This window comes from Narcine bancroftii, chromosome 3 (assembly GCF_036971445.1).
Source record: "Narcine bancroftii isolate sNarBan1 chromosome 3, sNarBan1.hap1, whole genome shotgun sequence".
NCBI classification, from domain to species: domain Eukaryota; kingdom Metazoa; phylum Chordata; class Chondrichthyes; order Torpediniformes; family Narcinidae; genus Narcine; species Narcine bancroftii.
In genome coordinates, this window is record NC_091471.1 from 154,779,787 (window position 1) to 154,803,338 (window position 23,552).

At 40.7% G+C, this 23,552-nt stretch overlaps 1 protein-coding gene across 6 annotated transcripts in view; it reads right to left on the reverse strand.

Annotated features, from left to right (window-relative positions):
* coq2 (coenzyme Q2 4-hydroxybenzoate polyprenyltransferase) overlaps positions 1–6,277 on the reverse strand; it is a 43,191-nt gene extending 36,914 nt beyond the window's left edge. For 3 of the 6 annotated variants that reach the window (XR_011353845.1, XR_011353846.1, XM_069925445.1), the window contains exon 1: positions 5,986–6,277. Coding sequence is in view for 2 of the 6 variants with exons in the window: in XM_069925445.1 (XP_069781546.1) it covers positions 5,986–6,214 (229 nt within the window). In the remaining 4 variants the exon portion in view is untranslated. The remainder of the gene's footprint in view (positions 1–5,985) is intronic. The other 3 variants (XM_069925446.1, XM_069925447.1, XM_069925448.1) reach the window with 3 other exon arrangements.
* Between the last annotated feature and the right edge of the window lie 17,275 nt (positions 6,278–23,552).

Sequence of the window (23,552 nt, forward strand, 5' to 3'; positions counted from 1 at the left end):
AGAACCTAATTTTCTCCATGTTGCCTATATCTCTCTCTTCTTCCAAACCAGACCACCATATCCCTTAAAAACCAAGGTTTCCTATGTGTGTTAAACTTGCCTTTAATCCTGACAGGAACATACAAACTTTGTACTTTCAGAATTTCACCTTTCACTTACCTCACACATCCTTGCCCGAAAACAACTTATCCCAATCCATACATTCTAAATCTTTTATAATTTCATCAAAATTGGCCTTTCTCCAATTTAGAATCTCAACCCGATCCCTAGACCTATCCTTCTCCATAATTAACTTGAAACTAATGGCATTATTATTACTGGACTCAAAATGTTCCCCTACATATATTTCTGTCAACTGTCCTCTTGTTCCCTTATAGGAGATCCAGTATTTCACTCTCTCTAGTTGGTTCCTATACATATTGATTTAGAAAACTTTCTTGAACACATTTGATGAACTCCAAGCCATCCAGCCCTTTTATAGTATGGGAGTTCCAGTCAACCTGTGGAAAATTAAAATCTCCCACCATCATAACCTTATGTTTTCTGCAGCTGTCTACCATCTCGCTACAGATTTGCTCCTCTAATTCTCGCTGACTATTGGGCAGTCTATAATACAACCCCATGAGTGTAGTCATATCTTTCCTGTTCCTCAGCTCCACCCATATAGCCTCAGTAGATAAGCCATCTGGTTTGTGCTTCCTGAGCACAGCTGTGATATTTTCCTTGTCGAGCAATGTCACTCTTCCCCCTTTCGTGGCGCCCCCTCCCATGTTCTATCCAAGTTTCACTGGTGATCACAATGTCATTATTCCACATGCTAATCCATACTCTAAGCTAGTCTCCCTTTTCTACATTACTCCTTGTATTGAAATTGATGCACCTGAGAACATTTATATCATGTACAACCCATTGACTTCTAATGGGGCATTCAATTTTCTTTCTTTTGAATATTTTCTTTAAAAATTTTTTCCATACATGCAGTAAAGATTATAATACAAATTGCAAAAAAAAAACTAGAAACTATATTCATGATGGTATATATCCCCACCCGAATGTCCCCCCAAGCCCTCACCCTATTTATATATTATAAATAATTAATATAAAAGATACAATATAGTATAGAAAAACAAAACTTTCAGGATTGCAAAAGGGATGCCATCTAACACATAGATTTAAACAGAGTTCTTTAATACAATTCAGAGAAGATTTTCACAGGTCCAGAAGCACAGGAAGCACAATATTACAAATTTAAACCTAATGTTTGAGTATATGGGTGTCAAATTTGTAAAAACGTAGCAGATTTATTTCTCAAATTATATATAATTTTTTCCAAAGGAATACAACTTTGAATTTCTGCATTCCATTGTGCCATACCCAAAAGCATATCCAATTTCCAAGTAAATGCACCACATTTCCTTGCCACTGTTAATGCAACTTTAACAAATTCCAATTGATATGTTGGGAATTTTAGTTTAGGTCTTGTTCCTTCAATATTTCCCAATAAAAATTAATCTGGATTTTACAGAAATGCAAAAAGCTCCCTAAATCCACCCAAAAAGGTCTTACCTTGGGACAAAACCAAGTTGAATGTAAAAATGTTCCTACATCCTCACCACACCTAAAACATTGATCTGATCAATCTAATTTCAATCTATTCAATTTTTCTAGTGTAAGGATATAACCGATGTAAAAAATTATACTGAATGAATATATACCTTACATTAACAGTGTTAGTCATACAGTCGCTGCAAAGATGTGCCCATATTTGCTCATCATTTGCAATATTCAAATCTAGTTCCCACCTCTATCTAGATTTATGAACTTCACATTTTGGAGTTCCTATTTGTATAAAGAACATATTATAGAAGTAAATTTCTTTACAATTTCTCTCCTAATAAGAATTTCTAATTCACTAGCTTGTCCCTCAAATATATTCTCAATTAAAAATAACAAAAAAAAGGGTATTTTAGGTTATTCCATATTTATTTCTCAATTGTTCAAATGACATCAATTGACCCTTTTCATAACAATCTTCAACATTAATAATCCCATTACAAAACCAAATATCTAAAAATTGATTATCTTTTTAAAAAGGTATCAGATTTGAGTCAGTCATTTTAGGTGATATACATCCTCTTACACCAATTCATCATTTATTTTATTCCAGATATTAATCTGGTGCTTCAACAATGGTGTTTCTTTTAAACCAAGCATCAATTTTGCATTCCATATGAATGCTTCCATTTTTCTCTCTCCTATTTTATTCAGTTCTATTTTAACCCATTCCAGTTTTTCTTCTCTTTCAAAAAAAGTAAGAAATGTCATTTGTGCCACTCAATAGTAATTTTTGAAATTAGGAAGCTGTAAGCCTCACAGTTCATATTTCCATGTCAGCTTTTCTACAGAGACTCTTGGCATTTTACCTTTCCAGAAAACTTCCTGACATATTTGTTCAATTCTTGAGAAAAAATTGATGTAATAGGTAATGTTTGAAAAAGATATTATATTCTTGGAAATATGTTCATCTTAATACAATAAACCCTTCCCACTAAAGTTATAGGTAAATTGATCCATTTTAAAAAATCTTCCTCAACATTTTGAGTAATGATAAATAATTCAATTTATATAAATTCTTCAGATTATTATCTGACCAAATCCCTAAATATTTAATGTTCGGTATAAGCCCGGCCTCTGCTAAACAAAATGACACCCACGTCATGATGTCACCCTTCCATATTTATATAACCCTGTGTGTCAGTTCCCAGGTTAGTCTAATAGAAGTAAACGAAGAGAAAGCATCACGTCTGAGTCTTAGTTATGTGAGTGCATACACAATAGTGGCAACGAGGAAAGAAACAAACCCTACACATACTCCATACCATGAGAAGGAAAACAACTGCCTAACAACCCCAACAAATTCTGCCAAATGATCAAGGTGAAAGCGTGCCAAGATGGCAGAGGGAAAGTTCGGGGAATTCAACGAAGTAGAAGAAAGTTGGGATAACTACGTAGAATGGTTGAACTACTACTGCTTAGCCCACAATATTGTGGAAGGTCCAGAAAACCACAAACGTGCCCTCGTCCTCAGTATAATGGGCAGCAAAACATTCAACCTCTTAAGACCTTGCTGTCCCCGGAGGATCCAGGGAGAAAGACATTCAACGAATTATGCACAGCTTTAAAGAACCATTTAAGCCCCAAACCACCAGTTATGGCAGAAAGTCAACGATTCTATGAAAGGAGATCAGGAGAAACAGTAAGTGAATACCTGGCATCGTTGCGCAAACTAGCAGAGCACTGTCATTTCAAGCAGTTTCTAAATCAGGCACTGTGAGGCAGATTAGTCACCAAGTCACCAAGCAAGGCAAAAATTATTAGGAATGGATCAAGACGTTACATTACAGATTGCATACAGAACTGCCTGCAGCTCTGAAATGACAGATAAAAACTTGGATGTGGGTCAACCAGACCTTCTAGTCAGGAGGTCTTCCCGCCAACAATGCTTTTGTTGTGGGAAATACAACCACCGACTAGAAAACAGTTTCTTCAAAAATTCTAAATGCAACCATTGCAGAATAGAAGGACATATCAAAGCTAAATGTCCGCTTCTAAAGTGCAGGTGGCCTACAACTAAATAGGCGGCTAAAGTCAAAACAATTGCAGAGAGAGGCAACCTACCAAAGATAATGATAACAGCCCAACGGCTGACCTTCAAGCTCCTGAAATTTCAGCTCCTGAGATATTATACATCCAAGGAATAAATGGAAGAAACATAGCAATCTTTATACAGCTAAAAATAAACAGACACCCCCTGAAGATGGAGTTAGACACAGGGACAGAGGTGTCCATAATGCTGTTACATGTAAAGTTATGCTTGCTACCATGCCTCCTGGTTAAAAACAACTGAAATAACTCTAAGATCTGTCGTAGGAGACAGAATCAGTGTTTGGAAAAAGTATGGTCCAAGCACAATACAAACAAAAGCAACCAAAACACTCTCTCTCTCTACATCGTAGATACCCAAGGACCAGCACTCTTCAGAAGAAACTGGCTACAACACATTCCCCTCGACTGGCTGGAAATCAGTTCAATACTCAATGTAAACTACATGACACCTCACAGCCAGAACTCGACCAAATCCTCAACAACCACACAGTGGTTTACAACAAGAATTGGGGAAAATCAAAGGAGATTAGCAAGTGACTTAGCACATGTAGCATCTGCTCCTGTCTAACTATTTATTTCAGATAGCCTACACTGGAGGAAAATATTGAGGAAATTACAATTGCTGCACATGTACCTGGAAACACATGATTTTTACAGACTTCGCTGGATTTTACCGTTAAATAGTCTCTGATATCCCAGCATTGGACACAGGAATAACCAAAACTGCAAATCTCCATTTCTGTCTGTGATTTTAGTTAGCATACTGGCATTCCATGAACAAAAGTGGCAGGATGTATAACTCAATAGTGTCGGTGTCTGCATCTAATGTCACATATAACATACTGTATTTGACGGCAATGTTAGACCCACTCAAAAATATTCCCCCAGTTTTATATGCCAGGTTGAAATTGGGTGATAATGGTGAGTAATGCCAACAGAAACACTGAAGGTCCCCACACTGGTCATTGTTGTGTTGAGAAAGTGAGAGACGAGTCTGAAACCAAGGGTTTGCTATCAATTGGTATTTTTATTTTTAAAAAACAATTAATAGAAGAGCGTGGGAATAAAGCACATACATGCACAATATGAAAGAGCATGGAACAAAAACACACAATTTAATAAGACATATGTTGACAATGTATAAAGGAGTGGGGGAAATGCACACACAATTAAGTGTGTGGGAAAATCTACTGCAAGTATTGATTGAAAGAAGTGAATTTCAAACTTTTTCTTTCCACTCACATACCACCTTAAGCAATCCCTTATTAATCACTGCTACCTTTCGTTGGGGGCTGGTGGTGGGGTGTCAGTGGGGGGAGTGAGGCGGTAGGCTTCAGATTGTTCAATAAGGACAAATCCACAGAGCAGCTTGGTCACAATCTGGCAGACCTAGGGTCAAATCTAGGGTAAAGGTTCAGGTTAACTTATCAATATGTGGGAAGGATAATCATCCCTCTTGTGTTCACTGGTCTCCTCTCTCAGAGGTTCTGTGTAACTATAAACTGGCACTTTTGGTTGGCCTATGCTTTCATTACCCTATGTTAGTTTCTAGCTCTTAGTGGGATCAGTTGTGCATTTTGATATGCCCTGGGGTAAATTTGTCTGCATAGTGGTGACCTTATATTAACACTTTAGGGTTAGGGTTAGGATTTGGGATAGGGTTAGGGCTATGGTTGGGGTTCTGGTTAGGCTCATTGCAACAGAGAGCAGACAGGGGTCCAATGGGATACAGTGGGACAGCAGGCCGTGGGAGAGAGCTGGCAGCGGACTGTCCGGACAGCGGACTGCGGGAGAGAGCAGGCAGCACTAAGAAAATTACAAATATACTGAGAAAATGTCAGTACACTTTGATCCGAATTAGTCCCAGAACACTTGCAGTGTTTACACTGCAGGCATTCTGGGAAAACGACAAGGGGTCTAGGCAAAAAAAAGTCAGAACTGGAATGTCACCCCCATTCCGGTTCTGCTCTTTTTACATAGAAAAACGGGAATAATTTACCAGAAGGTAGTGTCTGTGTTAAAAGTATATCGAGTTGAGTGGTGTCCTCTCGATTAACGTTCTCCAGTCTATGCCCATTCACAGCCCATTTTGCCTACCCATTAAACCTTCTCAGTTCAACACTATCTCAACACACAAAAGCCTCCCAAATTACTCCCCCTCAATTTTCACCATCCACCACCTGTCCTCTCCTTATGAACCCTTGCACATCAGCTTCTTCCCCCAACCAATATCCTAATCCCCCGCGCACTCATCCACCCCCCCCCCCCCCCACCCCGGCATGCACTCCCCTCCCCCAACCCCACCCCGCTTTGGTTTACCGATCGGTTTGTCCAGCCTCATCAGTTTAAGGAAAGGCTGCGCCGCCAGAGGAGCCGACCCGACCAGCCCCGCCGCTGATAGGCCGCTGCCCCACCTGGCGTGCGGTGCGCGCCGAGCGCGAGCCTGGTGGTCTGCAGGCGCGAAGGCAGCGATTACCCTCCAGCTCGGGGGACTCCTCGGCGGCGCGTACGCGGCCAACAATCGGCTCGCGGCTGGCCATCTCATCATCTCGCTGCGCTCCTACAAGCCGTGCAGGCGCACGTCATTCCGAAGCGTCCGTCGCTCCTTCCCCGTCACCGCGGAAAAGCCCTGCGCATGCGTGCGTCGGTCAAATCAGTAGCGGACGAACAGAGGGAACGTGATGGTGGAAGATTATACGAGGAAGCCTCAGAGATGGCCATCTATAAGAAGACGTTGGATTGAGTTTGACGTCTGATGGTAGAGGGGTAGCAGCTGCTCCTGAACCTAGTGGTGTGAGTCCTGTGGAACCTATACCTTCTTCCTGATGGCAGCAGTGAGAACAGAGCATGTGCTGGGTGGTGTGGATCCTTAATGATTGCTGCTGCTATCCAATCCAATCGTGGATGTAGTTCAATAGTGGGGTGGGTTTTTCCCGTGATGTCCTGGACTATGTCCACGACCTTTTGCAGGGCTTTACGTTCAGGGGTATTGGTGTCCCCATACCAGTCCATGATGCAGCCAAGAAGCACACTTTCCACCACACCTCTGTAGAAACTTCCCAGGGTTCACCAAACCTCTGAAAACTCCTGAGGAAGTAGAGGCGTTGACGTGCTTTCTTCATGATGCCATTGGTGTGTTGGGTCCAGGAAAGATCCTCTGAGATAGTGGCTCCCAAGAATGTAAATTTCCTCACCCTCTCCACCTCTGATCCTCCAATAATCACTGGATTGTTTACTTCTGGTGTGGAGCTGACCTTCAGAACCAATAGGAAACTGATTAACATTTGGACAGTATACAGCAGAATCAGGATAATCTCATCCTCAGTCACTGAGCTGCAGAATGCAGACAATACTTGTGTTTGCAGACTCTGTAACTGGATTCTAGACTTCCTAACAAAAAAACCTCAGTCTGTCTGGGTTGGCGGCAGAACGTCAAACACCATCCTGCTAAGCACTGGCGTAACTTAGGGCTGTGTGCTCACTCCACTCCTGTTCACGCTACTGACCCACGACTCCAACGCTAGTTTCAGCTCTAGTAGAGTCATCATTTGCAGATGACATGACAGTAGTTGGACTCAACAGCAACAACAATGAGTCGCACGACAGAGGTGGTAAATCTTGTGATATGGTGTGAAAATAACAACCTGAGTCTCAATGTGGACAAGACAAAGGACCAGGAGGACTAGGGATGACCATCCTCTAATAAACATTAATAGCTCGGTCGTAGATAGAATAGCTATCACCAGTTCCTTGGAGTCCTCTCAAGAAGTGACCTATCCTGGACACACATCTCTTCACTTGTCAGGAAGGTGCAACAGCAACCGCACATCTTGAGAAGACTGAGGCTGGCAAGGCTACCGGCCACCATCCTGACAACATTCTCATAGCTCTATTGTGAGCGTCCTGGCTGGCTGCACCACAGTGCGGTAGGGTTGCTGTTGAGCATCAGATCGGAGGTTAATCCATAAGAGCAGCAGAGAGGATCAATAGATTTCCCTCCCCCCCCCCCCCCATTGACGTGATTTACCAGGATCGTTGCCTAAAGAGGGCTCAGAAAATCTTCAGTATCTTCCAGCTACTCCCATTTGAAAAGAGATACAGGAGTATCAGAGCCAAAACCATCTAGCTGAGAAATAGCTTTTTTCCATGGGCAATCAGATTGCTGAATGATGAATGAACTGCTCATACAAACCCTCCATGACTACTATTTATTTAACAATAATATTTATTTATTTTAATATTTGTATATACATACTGTTATGAGCAATAGATATGCACCATGATAAAGGGTTACTTAAACAAAAATTGCTTTTAATTATCTTTGAACATGAAAATAGAATCAAACTTTATCTTATCTCTATTGACTCATTTAACCTACTTAACCCCCTCTAATTCTAAGTGCATGTGTGTGTAAGTTCAGCAAAGTTCTTTGGTTCACAGTCCAATCTCACTGGTTGCAGGCAATGCTAATACTGTGCACAGAAGTTAGCATTAATAAAGTTCAATGGGCTTTGGTGCTTAACAGGTAAATGGTTACCACTCAGAAAGGTTCATGTTGGTTTTCAGAGAGAGTTTTTCTTGTTCCAGGACATCCACAACTGATTCCTTTTTAATCAGCCACTCCAGTGTCTTGCCCCCTTCAGGGTTTTCCAGATGATAACCTCTTTCTTTCAGGTCACCACAGAGTGCCTTTCTGTTTCTTCTATTCCAAGGGAAACACCGGGCAGCCAGTCTTCTCCTTTGACCAGGCTGTCTTCCAAAGCTTGCCAGCTTGTCCCTCTGGGCCCGATGTCTGTGTCTCCTCCCTCTCTCTCTCTCTCACTCCCTCCAACTCTGAGAGCAAAGCTTCTTTTTCTCCTCTCTGCCTGCAAAGATCACATGGCCTTCCAGACAGTAAATGCTCCATTCCAGACAAAGCTGCAGTTGCCGGCTGTTACATTTGTTGCCTTTTTGCAAATAATAGTCCATCATGAGTCTGAGCATCTTGCAAAAGCTCCTGCAAAAATTCTGTGTTTTAAAGTGTTTGTGTGTGACCTGCTCTAACAAACCTTTCCCAATTTATCTCCCAAACACCTCTATCTACTCTGTCACAATACTGTGCATATGATTCATTTGTATGTGTATTATGTCTCTATGTGTAAATGCAGTGTTTTACACCAAGGACTGGAGAACACTGGTCAGGTTGTACTTGACAAATCAGATGGTAAATAAACTTGAACTCTGAGCAACAAACCATTGTTAACTTATTCTTTGAAGAATAGAAGATACAGGCCTTGCACTCAACCTCCATGAAACAAATGATATTTCTTTTATTACAATAAAGAAACTTGGGTTCTTTTTAACCAATTAAATCAAACAGCATTAAGACAGAATACACACAGTCAGGACCTCATATGGAGTCCTCCACCTTGGATCTACACAAGATGCAACAGCATTCCCAAGATGCAACGTACCTCAGATGCCACACACTCCCGACAGTTCCTGGTGGTAGAACTCTATCACTACAGTAACTACCAACCTTCCTCACTCTTACCACACTGTCCTCCAGCAAATAAGTTCATGATGAGACCCTGGAAAACTTAACATTCTTTGGAAGCCATTTATCAGAAAATATCGACGATGAACATCATTGCCACTTTCATTGCACCAACACAGCCTTTAGTTGGTTGAAGAAAAGGGTGTTTGAAGAGGAAGAAAGAACTCATTCTATGGGACAGCAGTGATTTGAGATGCTTTTGAAACATGAGCCTTCTACAGAAGGCACATTGAGACAGGAGAAATATCACCTTTGCTGCTTCTATAATATTCTCCAAATTCACTGGAACATTCTCTGCTGGATCCATTTAATATGCCTAGTTCCATCAGGCTGACCATGCTATTTGTATGTCTGATACCTGACTCACTAAATAGACGCTCTTGTCATGGGAATAAATGATCAAGTTGACAGAGAAAAGGTTGTAACGTTTTAAAAATGTGCATAGTCCCTTAAAACATCTCTGAAGATATCACATTGTCTTGTCATGGATGGCATGTAAATTGCCTGCTCAATTTCTTAACAAATAGTGTGTCACCCCAAAATTACTTCACTACCTTGTAGAGTGTTAAGGTGAGAGTTTGTTGTCAAATGAATGTACAATGTGCAGCTGCACTGAAATTCTTGTTTGGTGCAGCTACACAGATACATAAAATATACTAACAATAAATATCAAGTTACTACAAGAATCAAAAGGCAATAAATATAAAGGGTTAGATAAATACTCATAGTTGCAGTTAGTGCAAAAAAAATGCTATTACTAAAATGTAGACAAATCTTTAATGTCCTGGAGTAAAACATGAAAGTCTGCAGATGCTACTAATGAGAAGGGGGGAAAAGCATAAAAATTCAGTTCTGCCCAATCAATCGTAAAGACGTCTATGGCTTCTGCCTGGTGATCTGGCAACCAGGATACATATCTCGGTACTTGGGCATTTAAACGAGATGCAAACAGATCGTTCTCTGGCAACCCAAAATTTTGTACTATCAGATTAAAACTCTTTCCTCCCAACATCCATTCCGTTCTAACATTGAACTTTCTAGATATCAAATCCACCTGATAGTTCAAATATGCAGATGTAATCCAGATATTCCTTTTGATACATCAACTCCATGTCTGTATTGCGAGCCAGTTATATGATGGGGACTTCAAACCTCCTATTCGGGTATGCTGAGGAGTTGTCTAACCTCATCAACATGTGTATACCTTTTCTCTGCACAGAACAACTTCAGTGCCAACTGAGTTGCCAACATTTCTAGAAAATTAATGCCAGTCTAATCTCTTGAATAGGCCAACTGCCACCGGAAGAGGTCGTTAAGTCTGTGGCGCCCCATCCTTCACCTCTAGCATCTGATTGGATTTCCATATCAAACTTTATAATCTCTATCATGGCATAAGCCTGAGATACATTTGTCATCCGCCATGCATGTTCTGCTCTAGCCTCTTGCCATAAGCTCATAGGTCTATCAAAATGACTCCTGGGGACCTTTAAGGTTTGTACTTTATCTCTTTCTAGGAATCTATACTTTGGCGGACTATACTGAACAGCTGTGAAAGCAACCACCAATTTCCCAATTACTTTTGCTACTTTACGTATAGAGGGACGTGATTCTGCAAAGCACTACAAGCCTAAAGAATTTCCACCTTTTTATCTTTTGGCAGGGTATTTCTCATAGATTATTTAAGAGGAACCTGAGGAATTTAGTTTCTCTGGTTGGGCTGAGGACTGATTTTTCTGGGTGTATAATAAATCCCAGTTCCTGTAGCAGCGCTGTAGTGGCGTTCACTGCTCTCTGTGTTTCGCCCATGGACCTGCCGATCATGATGGTGTCATCCAACTAACCCATCACCATGTGTTCATCCTTTCTGAGGAAGGAGAAAACCACTTTCAGTAATTTTGTAAATATTCTGGCACCCAACTAAGTCCATTAGGTAATGCCTTATATTGCCACAATTCATCCTTCCAAATATACTTCAGGTACTTTCTAGAGAGCAGGTGTATAGATACTGAATAGTAAGCATCTTGTAAATCGATGGATGCCATAAAATAGCCCTTACGTAATAATGGCATAATGGAATGAATCATGTCCATTTTAAAATGTTGGTATAAGACATATTTAGGTCAGATAAATCTAAGATTGCTCTTGTTCCCTCAATCCTCTTAGGTCTCGTGAATATGTTTGAGACAAACTCATTCTCTTCCCAACAGCAGCGTTCTATTACATTTTCATGTTCTAAATACATAATCCTTTATGTGTAGCTTCCATGATCTGGGGGCTGCATATATAATTGTATAAGCTATTACTCCTAACTGGAAGGAATTTCTGTGGATCAACATATTGGAAATAAGATTCCTCCCCCTGCTAAGAAGGCACTTGTGGTTTACTCATGATTGCTGATATCATGCCTTCCAACTTATCCAGTCTTAGCAAGATCTCCTCATTGGTCATAGGCTCTGCACTCTGGCAGGCTTTTGTGATGGACCCCGATTGAGCAGGTGCCCGTGGATCAGACATTTATGTTGCCTTTTCTCAGGCTTTTTGTGCGGTTGCTGGTCATCCTCGCCCATCAAGTGGTCAGATTAACTGCCCGATGAGTGGGTCGTAAAGTAGCTAGACCTTGTCTTACTAAGTGAAGGCACCTCCTCTTTACTGCTGCTAGAACTGAGGCGACATACCCTCATTGAGCTCGCCTCCTGCGGCAGCATCTCTGTATCACTGCCAGACATGTCAGACCCCAATTTCAACGTAGTTAGGTCAGTTCAGCTAGACTTGGGCCCCACCCTCCATGAGGGTAGGCCACTGTCACCTGATCCCACCCACAATGGAGGTAGATTGACTTGCCCTAACTCAACCCTCAATGGAGGTAGGTCAGCATTGCTGCTTCTCAGTGGGTTGACTGCTCCACGGAAGGCCCACTGGTTCTTTGGTGCTTCGACTGCGCTGTAGGAGTTCTGTGAGCTTGAAGCCTTTTTGCTGCGCTCCTCTCCCAGCTCAGGGCACGGGAACCTCCCACCAGCTGCCCTGGATCGCTTTTTGCTCACCTCCTTTGAGGAAGAGCCTCCCTGGGGTTTACGCTCGGCCTCCACATGTTGGTTGGATTGAATTAAACACGATGTACCGTCTTTTTTGAAGTTTTGTCGGTGCTCAAAATGGCTTTCATGCTATGTGCTGCAAGTCAAAGAGATGAATTGGCTGCACATGCGCCAATGGGATCTCATATTAGCAAACCAACAAGCGTTACAAAAAATGATAAGTACATAAATATATGGATTCAATTTTCTCAACCAAATTTTGGTAAAGTTTGAGGATATTCAGTATGTCACCAAAGCCTCTCGAGAGCTTCTACAGGTATACCGTGGAGAGTATTCAGGTTGGTTGCATCACTGTTTAGTATGGAGGTGCCAATGCTCAAGACAAGAAAAAAATCCAGAAGGTGTTAAGTTGGCCTGCAACATCATGACCACCAGTCTTCACTCCATCGAGGGCATCATCAAAATTTATTGTCATGAACAAGCCACAAAATTTGGTGTTTTGTGACAGCATCATCGTACAAACATTCATATACACCTCCTTACAACAATTTTTAAAAATTGTGCAAGAAAAAGTAAGGCAGTGTCTTTGGTTCATTGATTACTCAGGAACATGATGGCAGCGGGGAAGAAGCTGTCCTTGTGATGCTGAGTGCTTATCTTTAGACTCCTGTACCTTTTCCCTGATGGTACCAGAGTGAAGAAGGAATGGTCTTGGTGGTGGGGGTCTTTGAAGATAGAGGCTGCCTTTTTAAGACTTCGCCTCTTGTAGATGACCTTGATGGAGTGAAGTCTGGTGCCTGTAATGTCGCAAGTTGAGTTAACAACCCTCTTGAATTTTTTCTTGTCCTGAGGATTGGCACCTCCATACCAGGCAGTGGTGCAACCAGCCAGAATGCTCTCCATGGTACACCTATAGTAGTTTTAAAAAGTTCGGTGACATACCGAATCTCCTCAAACACCTCAAAGTTTAGCCGCTGGCAAATCTTCTTTGTGATTCTTCGTGATTGCAGCCTCTATCCTCAAGGACCCCCACTTCCCAAGCCATGCCCTTTTCACTCTGCTCTTTCTTTCTTTGGCTTGGCTTCGCGGACGAAGATTTATAGAGGGGTAAATGTCCATGTCAGCTGCAGGCTCGTTTGTGGCTGACAAGTCTGATGTGGGACAGGCAGACACGGTTGCAGCGGTTGCAGGGGAAAATTAGTTGGTTGGGGTTGGGTGTTGGGTTTTTCCTCCTTTGTCTTTTGTTAGTGAGGCGGGCTCTGTGGTCTTCTTCAAAGGAGGTTCCTGCCCGCCGAGCTGTGAGGTGCCAAGATGCTCGGTTTGAGGCGATATCAGCCCACTGGGCGGTGGTCAATGTGGCAGGCACCAAGAGATTTCTTTAGGCAGTCCTTGTACCTCTTCTTTGGTGCACCTCTGTCACGGTGGCCAGTGGAGAGCTCACCATATAACACGATCTTGGGAAGGCAATGGTCCTCCATTCTGGAGACGTGACCTACCCAGCGCAGTTGGATCTTCAGCAGCGTGGATTCGATGCTGTCGGCCTCTGCCATCTCGAGTACTTCGATGTTAGGGATGAAGTCGCTCCAATGAATGTTGAGGATGGAGCGGAGACAACACTGGTGGAAGCGTTCTAGGAGCCATAGGTGATGCCGGTAGAGGACCCCTGATTCAGAGCCGAGCAGGAGTGTGGGTATGACAACGGCTCTGTATACGCTAATCTTTGTGAGGTTTTTCAGTTGGTTGTTTTTCCAGACTCTTTTGTGTAGTCTTCCAAAGGCACTATTTGCCTTGGCGAGTCTGTTGTCTATCTCATTGTCGATCCTTGCATCTGATGAAATGGTGCAGCAGCCGAGATAGGTAAACCGGTTGACCGTTTTGAGTTTTGTGTGCCCGATGGAGATGTGGGAGGGCTGGTAGTCATGGTGGGGAGCTGGCTGATGGAGGACCTCAGTTTTCTTCAGGCGGACTTCCAGGCCAAACATTTTGGCAGTTTCTGCAAAACAGGACGTCAAGCACTGAAGAGCTGGCTCTGAATGGGCAACTAAAGCGGCATCGTCTGCAAAGAGTAGTTCACGGACAAGTTGCTCTTGTGTCTTGGTGTGAGCTTGCAGGCGCCTCAGATTGAAGAGACTGCCATCCGTGTGGTACCGGATGTAAACAGCGTCTTCATTCTTGAGGTCTTTCATGGCTTGATTCAGCATCATGCTGAAGAAGATTGAAAAGAGGGTTGGTGCGAGAACGCAGCCTTGCTTCACGCCATTGTTAATGGAGAAGGGTTCAGAGAGCTCATTGCTATATCTGATCTGACCTTGTTGGTTTTTGTGCAGTTGGATAACCATATTGAGGAACTTTGGGGGGCATCCGAGGCACTCTAGAATTTACCAAAGCCCTTTCCTGCTCACGGTGTCAAAGGCTTTGGTGAGGTGAACAAAGGTGATGTAGAGTCTTTTGTTTTGTTCTCTGCACTTTTCTTGGAGCTGTCTGAGGGCAAAGACCATGTCAGTAGTTCCTCTGTTTGCGCGAAAGCCATTCTGTGATTCTGGGAGGACATTTTTGGCGACACTAGGTATTAGTCTATTAAGGAGAATCCTAGCGAAGATTTTGCCTGCAATGGGGAGCAGCGCGATTCCCCTGTAGTTTGAGCAGTCTGATTTCTCGCCTTTGTTTTCATACAGGGAAAATGTACAGGAGCCTGAAGACGAATACTCAGCAGCCTAAGGACAGCTTCTTCCCCTCTGCCATCAGATTCCTAAATGAACAATGAATCATAGACACTACTTTTTCTTTTTCTTCCACTATTTTTATTTTGTAATGTGGTTTGTCTAAATGTTTGCACTATGATGCTGCCACAAAGCAACTAAATTCATGTTCATGACAATAAATTCTGATTCAAATCTTTACAGCCTTGAGTTTTTCCCTGAGTCACTTGGTGCCATCAGTTATAATAGTAATATAATAAAATGTTAGCAATCCACAGCAGTATTTGAAAAAAGAAAGTATGCCAGGTCCAGATGAAATTCCAATGAAGAGTCTATGCAGGAAACATAGGCCTGGATTTGGTAGTAAAAGCCTCAACAGTAAGTTAGTTTGTTGGCTACTGCATTTACTGCCTTTGAAATGCAATAATTTGTAAGCTTTCTCATTTCTATTCTTTCCTTTTAACCTGGTAAACCCTGTTGAAAGATTAGCATTTTTGGAAGTGTAATGTGGGAAATTGAACAATTGTTCTGGTAGAGTGCAGGATGCTGTTCTTGCAGTGCCAAGGTTACGCTTTGCTTATTTGAATCCTCAGGACAGTCATTGAGATGAAGAGTACCCTCCACTAGTGCTATTTCATACTTCTCCACTAGAGGGTAGAGAAGACTAGCTTCAGAGTAAATATGTTGCTTTTGCCTTCTTACTTTCAAGTCAAGTCGTCTTTATTTATCGTTCGTACCAGGACCACAGAGCATATTTACATAAATATAAGTTAGAAGAGAAGTTAAGCACATTAAAATATTAAGACTTATACAGTAACAGTCCACAGTACCCTATCCCCAAATGTTCTGGGAGTTAGGAGTCTGATGGTTTGGGGGGAAAAGCTATTGCTCAATCTGGACATAAGGGCATGAGTGCTACGGTACCTCCTACCTGATGGCAGAAGGGAGGACAGTTTATTTGAGGGATATGTCGAAGTCTTCACAATCTATATTGCTTTTTGCCTGCATTGTAAATGTCCTTCATAGTGGGAAGAGACCTCCCAATGATAATTTCTGCTTATTTCACTATTCTCTGTAGGGTCTTGCGGTCTAAGGTGGTACAGTTTCCAAACTAGGCGGTGATGCAGTTGCACAGGATGCTCTCGATACATCCTCTGTAGAATGAAGTGTGGGAGATTAACTTTACTCATCCTTTGCAGGAAGTAGAGGCGCTGCTGGTCTTTCTTGGCTGTCGAGCTTGAGTTAAGGGACCATGTGAGGTTCCCCACCAAGTGAACTCCAAGGAACCTGATACTCTTGATGGCTTCAGCGATGGAGCCATCAATCGTCAGCAGTGCAAGGTTCCCCTCGGGCCCTCTTGAAGTTGTCTTTTTAAAGTTCAGATGCAGATTGTTGGCTCTGCACCAGACTGTTAGCGACTGTACTTCATCTCTGTACGGTGACTCATCATTCATACTGATCATGCCCACCACAGTTATGTTGTCAGCGAACCTGATGTGGTTCAAGCTGTGTTTAGCTGCACAGTCGTGGATCAACAGAGTGAATAACAGTGGACTCAGTACACTGTCCTAGGTGGGGGGGGGTGGGGGGCATGTTCAGTGTGATAGTTTTGGAGATAACTGTTACCAATCCAGACTGCGTGAGGTCTCCCAGACAGGAAGTTAAGAAGCTAATTGCAGGGGGAGGTGTTTAGACCCACCAGTTTCAAATTCCTTATTAGGTACTGTGGTATGATTGTGTTGAATGCTGAGTTAAGTCAACAAACATATGAGTCCTTATTTTCCAGGTGGGTGAGGGCTAGATGGAGGGCAGTGGCAATGGCATCATCCATAAAGTGGTTAGGTCTGTATGTGAACTGCAGGGAGTCTCGTGACAGGGGCAGTAGGAGCTTGACGAGCCCCATGACAAGCCTCTTGAAGCACTTCATGATGATGGATGTGAGTGCAACTGGGTGGTAGTCATTGAGGCAGAACACAGACGACTTCTTCAGCACTCTAATTGGTGGAGAAAGGAGGTGCACTATCTGCATTCAGAGGGTTGACTCAGAAACTGTAGCAGCAAGCTCATGTTAAGTAATTTGATTGTCACATAATAATGCTTTAAAGATGCAATATATTTGAGTGATGGCATCTAGCATCAAACCACACGAGACAGTGCAGGTAAAATGCTAGTTTTAATAGACTAATATATACAGCTAGGCCTTGCCTCTGTGCAAGCCTAGACCAGAATGGGGAATGAGCTGCAACCAGTTTATATATGCAAGGTCACCAGGTGAGCCACCTAGTGACCTTTTTCTTTGGCTTGGCTTCGCGGACGAAGATTTATGGAGGGGTAATGTCCACGTCAGCTGCAGGCTCGTTTGTGGCTGAAAAGTCCGATGCGGGACAGGCAGACACGGTTGCAGCGGTTACAAGGGAAAATTGGTTGGTTGGGGTTGGGTGTTGGGTTTTTCCTCCTTTGTCTTTTGTCAGTGAGGTGGGCTCTGCGGTCTTCCTCAAAGGAGGTTGCTGCCCGCCGAACTGTGAGGCGCCAAGATGCACGGTTTGAGGCGATATCAGCCCACTGGCGGTAGACCTACTGACCTAGTGGTGTAATAACATGCCACCACAATGATATACTTCGTCTTTTGTCTGTCAAAGGGCAAAGAGTCGACATGAGCATTGCCTGGCCTCCCTAATAATAGGAGAAAAAGAAGCAAAAGAGTCCCTCAGAGACATTAAGTGTTTGTGGATTCACTTCCAGCGCTTCTACTTCCTCTGCAGCTGCGAAGCCTTCAGTTCAAACCTTCAGCAACCTGAACTCTAGATCCAAACTTTTGATATGATTAGGAGCCTTCAGTGCCTGAGCCCCTTCGGGAACCACTCTTTCCCTCAACACTCTATCTAATCCCGGTTCTGATATCCGGTTCCCATGAGCCAATCTCCAGTAGTCCACAGCCTGTGTGAGTCCTTTGACTGCGTTGCCAACCACCTGTAGCCTATGTGGGTCCTTCAGCTGAACCCCTTGCTAGTTCACTGCCCTAATCACTTTCCCTATAAAACTGTTACAGTTCCAAAGACCAGGGTTTGAATCCAAACTGTCTATAAGGAGTTTGTACATTCTGCGAGGGTTTTCCCCACTGCTCTGGTTTCCTTCCACTGTTCAAAAATGTATTGGGATTAATTGTGTATAATTGGGTGGCACAGACTCATAGGCCAAAAGGGCCTGTTACTGTGCTGTATGGTCTAAATTTAAAATAAATTTAAATTAAAAAATTTAAACTTAAATGCATCATTAACTTTTGCCAATTATTTCTTGACTTTTGCATCCAAAAGATTGAGGAGGGGAGAAGCTATTAAGATTCAAGAATGAATTTAAGGAGGAGGTGACCAACGGCTCTTTCTGCTAGCTGGAAAATCTGGAACAGGGTGAACATAATTCAGGATAATAGTTTAGCTATTTGGGACAGAAATTAAAATTTTATTTACCCTCTAAATTTTTTGTTGTTAGTCTCAGGAACTCTTTGTGGATATTTATCTTTTAAGTTGATATTGTAAGATTTTTAAACAAGAGGTGCAGTTCTTGGAGCATTGGATCAGCCACAACTTTATTGAATATTGGTTCAAGCTCAATGATCTGTATGGCGCATCGCTCCTCTTCTTATGTTCTTATTCATTTCTTTTTTTTTTTATTTTTTATTTTTTACACAATAAACCATATTGACCAAAATACATACAGACATTTTTCTCTTGAATATATACAGTGTCATTTTCTCCCCTTTTCCCCCTCCCTTCCCTCCCTCCCTCCCTCTCCCCCTTCCCATTTATTCAAATTTCAATCTATAAGATACATTAAATCCGTTGAACAATGTTGTCACTTAATAAAATAAACAAGAAATTTTTATCTTTTACTTTTATATACTGAGTCAGTTCATTTTGTTGTCTTCTCCTACTGTCATTTTAGGTGGTGGAGGTTCATGGTAGGATTTCTCTGTTGTATTTCATGTTTGGTTCCCATATTTGTTTGAATATTGTGATGTTATTTCTTAAATTATATGTTATTTTTTCTAATGGAATACATTTATTTATATCTATGTACCATTGTTGTATTCTCAAGTTGTCTTCTAATTTCCAGGTTGACATAATCCATTTTTTTGCTACAGCTAGGGCTATCATAATAAATCTTTTCTGTGCTCCATCCAAATCGAGTCCAAATTCTTTATTTCTTATATTACTTAGAAGGAAGGTCTCTGGGTTTTTTGGTATATTGCTTTTTGTGATTTTATTTAATATCTGGTTTAGATCTTCCCAAAATTTTTCCTCTTTCTCACATGTCCAAATTGAATGAATTGTTGTTCCCGTTTCCTTTTTACAGCGAAAACATCTGTCTGATACTGTTGGGTCCCATTTATTTAACTTTTGGGGTGTGATGTATAGCCTGTGTAACCAATTATATTGTATCATACGTAACCTCATGTTCATTGTATTTCTCATGGTTCCGGAGCATAGCTTTTCCATGTTTCATTCTTTATCTTTATGTTTAGATCTTGTTCCCATTTTTGTTTAGGTTTTTGTTTCCTCGTTCTCCTTTTCTTGCAGTTTGATGTACATGTTTGTTATAAATTTTTTAATTATCATTGTGTCTGTAATCACATATTCAAAATTTCTTCCTTCTAGTAACCTCAGACTGTTTCCCAATTTGTCCTTCAAGTTGGTTTTCAGTTGGTGGTATGCAAACCTTGTATCGTGAGTTATATTATATTTGTCCTTCATTTGTTCAAAAGATAATAATTTATTTCCCGAAAAACAATTTTCTATTCTTTTGATCCCTTTTCTCTCCCATTCTCTGAAGGAAAGGTTATTTATTGTGAAAGGGATTAGTTGATTTTGTGTTAATATTAATTTTGGTATTTGATCATTTATTTTATTCCTTTCTACGTGAATCTTCTTCCAAATGTTGAGCAGATGGTGTAATACTGCTGAATTCCTACGTTGCACCAATTTTTCATCCCACTTATAGAGTATATGCTCAGGTATCTTCTCCCCTATTTTATCTAGCTCTCATCTGGTCCAATCTGGTTTTTCCCTTGTTTGATAAAAATCTGATAGGTATCTTAATTGTGCTGCTCTATAATAATTTTTTAAACTTTGGTAGTTGTAAGCCTCCTTGTTTGTACCATTCTGTTAATTTATCTAGTGCTATCCTCGGTTTCCCCCCTTTCCATAAGAATTTCCTTATTATTTTCTTTAGCTCCTTGAAGAATTTCTCTGTTAGGTGAATTGGTAATGACTCAAATAGGTATTGTATCCTTGGGAAGATGTTCATTTTAATACAGTTTATCCTTCCTATCAGTGTTATGTAGGAAATGCAACTTTTGGATATATGGAGGAAACAACACCCAAAGGAAAAGGAATATTCATATTATTCAAGTAGACATAAAACATACTCAAGGATAGACCTATTCCTGTTATCAGCCCACATTCAAGGAAGAGTTAAGAAAACGGAATATAAAGCTAGATTGTTATCAGATCACTCACCCCTGTTATTGGCAATAGAGCTAGAGGACATCCCACCAAGAATTAAATTCCATGCTACTTAAAAGACAAGATTTTAGAGAATTCATTGAGCGACAAATTAAAATGTACTTTGAAATAAATACGGAATCAGTGAAAAATAAATTTATACTATGGGACGCAATGAAAGCATTCATCAGAGGACAGATAATAAGTTATGTAACTAAGATGAAGAAGGACTACAATTGAGAAATAGAACAGTTGGAAAGGGAAATAACAAATACAGAAAAAGAATTAGCAATAAAGGAAGATACAACTAAAAGAAGAGAATTGACAGACAAGAAAATAAAATATGAAACACTACAAACATATAAGGTGGAGAAGAACATAATGAAGACAAAACAGAAATATTATGAGCTAGGAGAAAAAATGCACAAAATTCTAGCGTGGCAGCTTAAGACAGAACAAACTAAAAGAACGGTATTGGCATCAAGGAAAAAGGACAAATAAATTACATATAACCCAATGGAGATCAACAAAAACTTCAGGGAATTCTACGAACAATTATATCAAACTGAAAATGAAGGAAAAGAAGACAAAATAGATGAATTTCTAACTAAAATTGAACTACCGAAATTACAAACAGAGGAGCAAAGTAAATTAAATAGAAGAAATACAGGAGATATTAAAAAAACTACTGAACAATAAAACACAGGGAGAGGATGGACTCCCAATAGAATTCTATAAAACATTCAAAGACTTATTAATTCCTCCTCTCCTGGAAGTAATGAACCAGATTGAAAGAACACAAAACATATCAGATTCATGCAAAACAGCAATAATTACAGTAATACCAAAGACAGGGAAAGATCCACAAACACCAGCATCGTATAGACCAATATCTCTACTTAACACAGATTATAAGATAATAGCTAAACTATTAGCAAAAAAGATTGGCTGACTGTGTACCAAAAATAGTAAAACTAGACCAAACTGGATTTATTAAAAAAAGACGAACAACGGACAATATCTGTAAATTCATTAACTTAATCCATGCAGTACAAGGAAACAAAACTCCAACAGTAGCGGTTGCTTTAGACGCAGAGAAAGCCTTTGACAGAGTAGAATGGAATTATTTATTCAAAGTACTACAAAAATTCAACCTACCAGAGAAATATATTAATTGGACTAATGCATTATATAAGGGGCCATTGGCGAAAGTGGCAGTAAATGGATATATATCAAACAAATTTAAATTAAGCAGGTCAACAAAGCAGGGATGTTCACTATCTCCCTCACTATTCGCGTTAGCTATAGAACCACTAGCAGAACTGATAAGAACAGAAAATAAAATACGAGGAATAAAAATAAAAGAGGAATATAAAATCAGTCTATTTGCAGATGATGTTATAATATACTTAACAGAACCAGAAATATCAATAAAAGAATTACATAAGAAATTGAAGGAATATGGAGAAGTATCGGGGTACAAGATCAACGCAAATAAAAGTGAGGCAATGCCAATGAATAATGCGGATTTCACCAAGTTTAAGGAAGAATCACCATTTAGATGGCAAACACAAGCAATTCGATACCTAGGTATACAACTAAATAATAATCTCAGCCATCTATATAAACTAAATTATCAGCCATTAATGAAAAAATTACAAGACGACTTAGAGCACTGGAAAGACTTACTACTAATGTTCTTATTCATTTCCATTTCCATTCATTTCCATTTACTGCACCTCAAATGGCCATTTTTCTTGTGCAACCTTAAATAGTTACATAGGATTTGCAGCTTAGTGCTTTGGGTTTGTATCCTCATTTGACAAAAGGAAAAAGTAAGAAATGTGATAGGAGCCCAGGCAGTATGCAACACAGAGTGGTCTTCCCATTGTAAATGGTAAATCTTGGGTGCATCAACATCCTCATTCTAATTCACATCTGCTTCCAATCAAAAAGCTGCAGTACAAAGCTGTGAGATCTGTTTCTATGTTAGCGAACTACTTGATTGTGACAGGAATAAGAACATTCATACTCAAATGTATTCCAACAGGTCACACTGGATTATGATCTTGATTATGATGGTTGATTTCCAGCCCCATTAAAACCCACTGAAAACCAGATCAACTTAATTGCAAGGGAATCTTCTGAATGGCTCAGAACCACTTTTGGTGCACTTAATAACTAAATAAGCTAAATTTTAATGTTTTCAATTGTTGACTACGAGCAACACTTTACATATGCACTATCAGATTCATTGTAATAATTACAAAACAATTTTGCTTTTAGTTTTCCATAATTTCAAATGGCCTTTGAGGAAGAGGTAGATGACATAGACTTAGCAACCAAATTCTTCGGCATATATTGAAACGTGTTTTCCATTGTCTTTCAAAACAGATGTATTTAAAGTTACTTGATTCATTTAATTAAGTAATGTATTTTTGAAATGCCACTTAGCCAAAGGATTCTTTGCTCTGTAGTATTGCTATGATTTGCCCACTGCATTGCATCATGCATTAGTCACCAATTGTACAGAGGGTTTGGGCTAAACAAATTCAGAGCAACTGAGGAGATGCTTTCATTCCTCCAGTTCACTTTGGATATGGAAGATGTCTTCAATGACGATGATGCCCATTCCACCTTTAGGCTTCATTAAAGAATATTTTCACATTCACATGTCCTTCTTGCTGAAATCTGTAATTTATCTGCATACTCTTTGCTTTGCTTATTGAGTTATGGCTTGATATATAGGATATGGGGAGGACCTATACGGTGAATGATAGGGATCCAGGAAGTGTTGCAGAGCAGAAGGATCCAGGACTATGGGTACATAGTTCCTTGAAATTGGCATCATAGGTCGATAGAGTGGCCTAAAAGGCTTTCAACACGTTGGCCTTTATCAATCAGGAAACAGATGTTGGGAGGTCATGTTGCAGTTGTTTTAGAGCAGTGGTTTTCAAACTTTAATAGCAATAATCAAGAAAAAATCTCAGTGAAATGTTGCTGAGAATCCAAAGACTGATAATGAAGCTACAACGTTCTGACTTTGAATTGGTGTTCACACCAGGAAAGCATATTGTCTTAGCTGATGCATTATCCAGGGCAATGACACAGAGTGAAG